At 55.3% G+C, this 3,189-nt stretch overlaps 1 protein-coding gene across 1 annotated transcript; it reads left to right on the top strand.

The window, feature by feature from the left end:
- The first annotated feature begins 481 nt into the window (after nucleotides 1-481).
- Nucleotides 482-2,031, top strand: GPR61 (G protein-coupled receptor 61). Its single transcript, XM_008704021.2, has one exon. It carries the CDS (start codon nucleotides 676-678, stop codon nucleotides 2,029-2,031), a length of 1,356 nt encoding a protein of 451 aa, XP_008702243.2. The 5' UTR covers nucleotides 482-675.
- Nucleotides 2,032-3,189: the final 1,158 nt, after the last annotated feature.

The following is a 3,189-nucleotide window of genomic DNA, read 5'->3' as shown; positions in this document are numbered from 1 at the left end:
CAGGACCCTCCAAACACAGTCGTGAAGTAGCTATTATTCCCTTCATTTTACAGATGACTTCATGAGGAAACTGAAGTCCAGAAGAGTCACGGAGTCCGTTAATTCTGAGACCTGGGACTGGAAATCAGATCTCGTGGCCTTTCTACTCCCCAACAGCTCCTGCCATTCTGAGAGACAAGAAATCGGGAAATTTACATAAGCGACTTGAAAACTGGGGTACTATCCCGGACCTCAGCGGGACCCTGGGAGAGGGAGACAGAGGATTTAGAATCTCTGGATAACAGTCCCTGAGAGAGGAGAAGGGTATGGAGAACAAAGGAAAGGAAAAGAAGAAGGAGCCAGAGACCACTCAGAAGGTGGAGCGTTGAGTGAGCGAGGCTCCAGCATCTCTCACGTCTCCTGATTCTTTGGGGTCACCAAGGCAGACCAGAGCCACCTCTTGCCAGAAAGGAGAGATGAGCTTCTGAGCCCTCAGTTCCGTTATATGCACAGCCTGGCCTGGGAGGCTGGCGATTAGAGCCTGTCGGGGAGGCTCCAGCAGGAGGCGCCCTCTCCCCGCAACCCCACACACAAAATTGGCAAGCCTGGGCCTGGGCTGGCCATCCCAGGGTCACTGGACTAGGATGGGGGATGGGCCTGTGACAGGAGGTGCCCTGGGCGTCCTCTTTCGGCCCCATGGAGTCCTCTCCCATCCCCCAGTCATCGGGGAACTCTTCCACTCTGGGGAGGGTCCCTCAAACCCCGGGTCCGTCTACTGCCAGTGGGGTCCCAGAGGTGGGGCTGCGGGACGTGGCCTCGGAATCTGTGGCCCTCTTCTTCATGCTCCTGCTGGACTTGATCGCTGTGGCCGGCAATGCTGCTGTGATGGCTGTTATCGCCAAGACACCCGCCCTCCGCAAATTCGTCTTCGTCTTCCACCTCTGCCTGGTGGACCTGCTGGCCGCCCTGACCCTCATGCCCCTGGCCATGCTCTCCAGCTCCGCCCTCTTTGACCATGACCTCTTCGGGGAGGTCGCCTGCCGCCTCTACTTGTTCCTGAGCATATGCTTCGTTAGCCTGGCCATTCTCTCGGTGTCGGCCATCAACGTGGAGCGCTACTATTATGTCGTCCACCCCATGCGCTACGAGGTGCGCATGACGCTGGGGCTGGTGGCCTCGGTGTTGGTGGGCGTGTGGGTGAAAGCCTTGGCCATGGCTTCTGTGCCGGTGTTGGGAAGGGTCTCCTGGGAGGAGGGAGCTCCCAGCATCCCCCCAGGCTGCTCACTCCAATGGAGCCGCAGTGCCTACTGCCAGCTTTTCGTGGTGATCTTTGCTGTCCTTTACTTCTTGTTGCCTCTGCTCCTCATCCTTGTGGTCTACTGCAGCATGTTCCGAGTAGCCCGAGTGGCTGCCATGCAGCACGGCCCGCTGCCCACGTGGATGGAGACACCCCGGCAACGCTCTGAGTCTCTCAGCAGCCGCTCCACTATGGTCACCAGCTCGGGGGCCCCCCAGACCACCCCGCACCGGACGTTCGGGGGAGGGAAGGCTGCCGTGGTCCTCCTGGCTGTGGGGGGACAGTTCCTGCTCTGCTGGTTGCCCTACTTTTCTTTCCACCTCTACGTGGCCCTGAGTGCTCAGCCCATTTCGACCGGGCAGGTGGAGAATGTGGTGACCTGGATCGGCTACTTCTGCTTCACGTCCAACCCGTTCTTTTATGGATGCCTCAACCGGCAGATCCGGGGGGAGCTCAGCAAGCAGTTTGTCTGCTTCTTCAAGCCAGCTCCAGAGGAGGAGCTGAGGCTACCTAGCCGGGAGGGCTCCATTGAGGAGAACTTTCTGCAGTTCCTTCAGGGTACAGGATGTCCCACGGAGTCCTGGGTTTCCCGACCCCTCCCCAGCCCCAAGCAGGAGACACCTGCTGTGGACTTTCGAATTCCAGGCCAGATAGCTGAAGAGACCTCTGAGTTCCTGGAGCAACAACTCACCAGCGACATCATCATGTCGGACAGCTACCTCCATCCCGCCCCCTCAACTCGACTGGAATCATGACGGGCTTCTGGCCGCTTGGAGGGAGATGGGGCTGGGGCCACTTATGACTGAAGGAACACCTTGTGGGATCACCTATTCCCGGCTAGCAGGGGCTGGGGCTGGGGCTCTCTGCACACAGCTTTTGCTTAGTGTTTTCTGGGTCAGGAACAATGCCAACGGGATGAACGTGTGGCAAAAGCCTTGGACATGGCTATGATCCTTGACTACTGGGGGAGGGAACCTGGTGAGATGGTACTGAGAATAAAGGGTCACGAAGGTGAGATGATGCCTTTCAACCAGCAAACTTTTCATGCCTCAGGAACCAGGGAAACTCTCTAAGGGTAGGAGTTGGTGGATATAGAGAGCAGGCCAGGTTTGGAGTTACCCTGGGGATTGTTTAGGATATTTCACTTTTCAGTGTAATTGTCCAGGGCAGTAATTGCACCCAAGCAAGGTAAGAAAATGACCAGTGTCTTCTCCTTTCCTTGCTAGGTTTAACAAGAACTAAATAAAGTACAGCTAAGTATTTCCATTTGATATTTTTCTAGTTTTAGACCTGAGGTTTCCTTAAACTGAGTGGACCAGCTGGGTATATTCCTTTCCTGAGTTTGGCAAGAAGCAAGGGGAAGTAGCAGGCAGGGTACAAAGAGTAGAAGGCAGGAAAGCTGACTGCAGCTCTCTCTCACACTCTGGGAATAGCCCTTCTGTTCTATTTTGCTGTCTCTCTCCCGCACATGGGAGATCAAGCTTCCGGCTTGATCTCAGCAAAGGCAAGGATACAAGAGGCGGGGGGGTGGATACAAAGATTGGGGGTTGGTGGCTGAAGGTGGGGTTAGGATTTGAATTGCTAAGGTGCATGGATACGGAGAGGCCAAATAATCACCTTGACCAATAACACTGTAAATCTTTTTTTTTCTTCCTAGGATTGGCCTCCCTGATCTCTCTCCTCATGGCAGTGACCCACCTCCAGCCCCCTGGACAATCGGGTACAAGAGACTAAGGTTGGGAATGGGAAGGGTGGGGTTTCCATGGTCCATTAAATGCCTCCCTACTCCCATTCATCGCTCTCAAAATTAGCTTCAGTGACAAAGACTTAAATCTCTCTCCTATCTGCAGCCCTGGGTTGGAGAGAGGGCACGGGAGTTGGGTTCAGCTGTTCACTGATTGAGACTGTAGGAA

The sequence above is a fragment of the Ursus maritimus genome, unplaced genomic scaffold (genome assembly GCF_017311325.1).
Source record: "Ursus maritimus isolate PB19 unplaced genomic scaffold, ASM1731132v1 scaffold_12, whole genome shotgun sequence".
Classification (NCBI taxonomy): Eukaryota; Metazoa; Chordata; class Mammalia; order Carnivora; family Ursidae; genus Ursus; species Ursus maritimus.
This window is presented reverse-complemented; position numbering and strand designations above follow the sequence as displayed.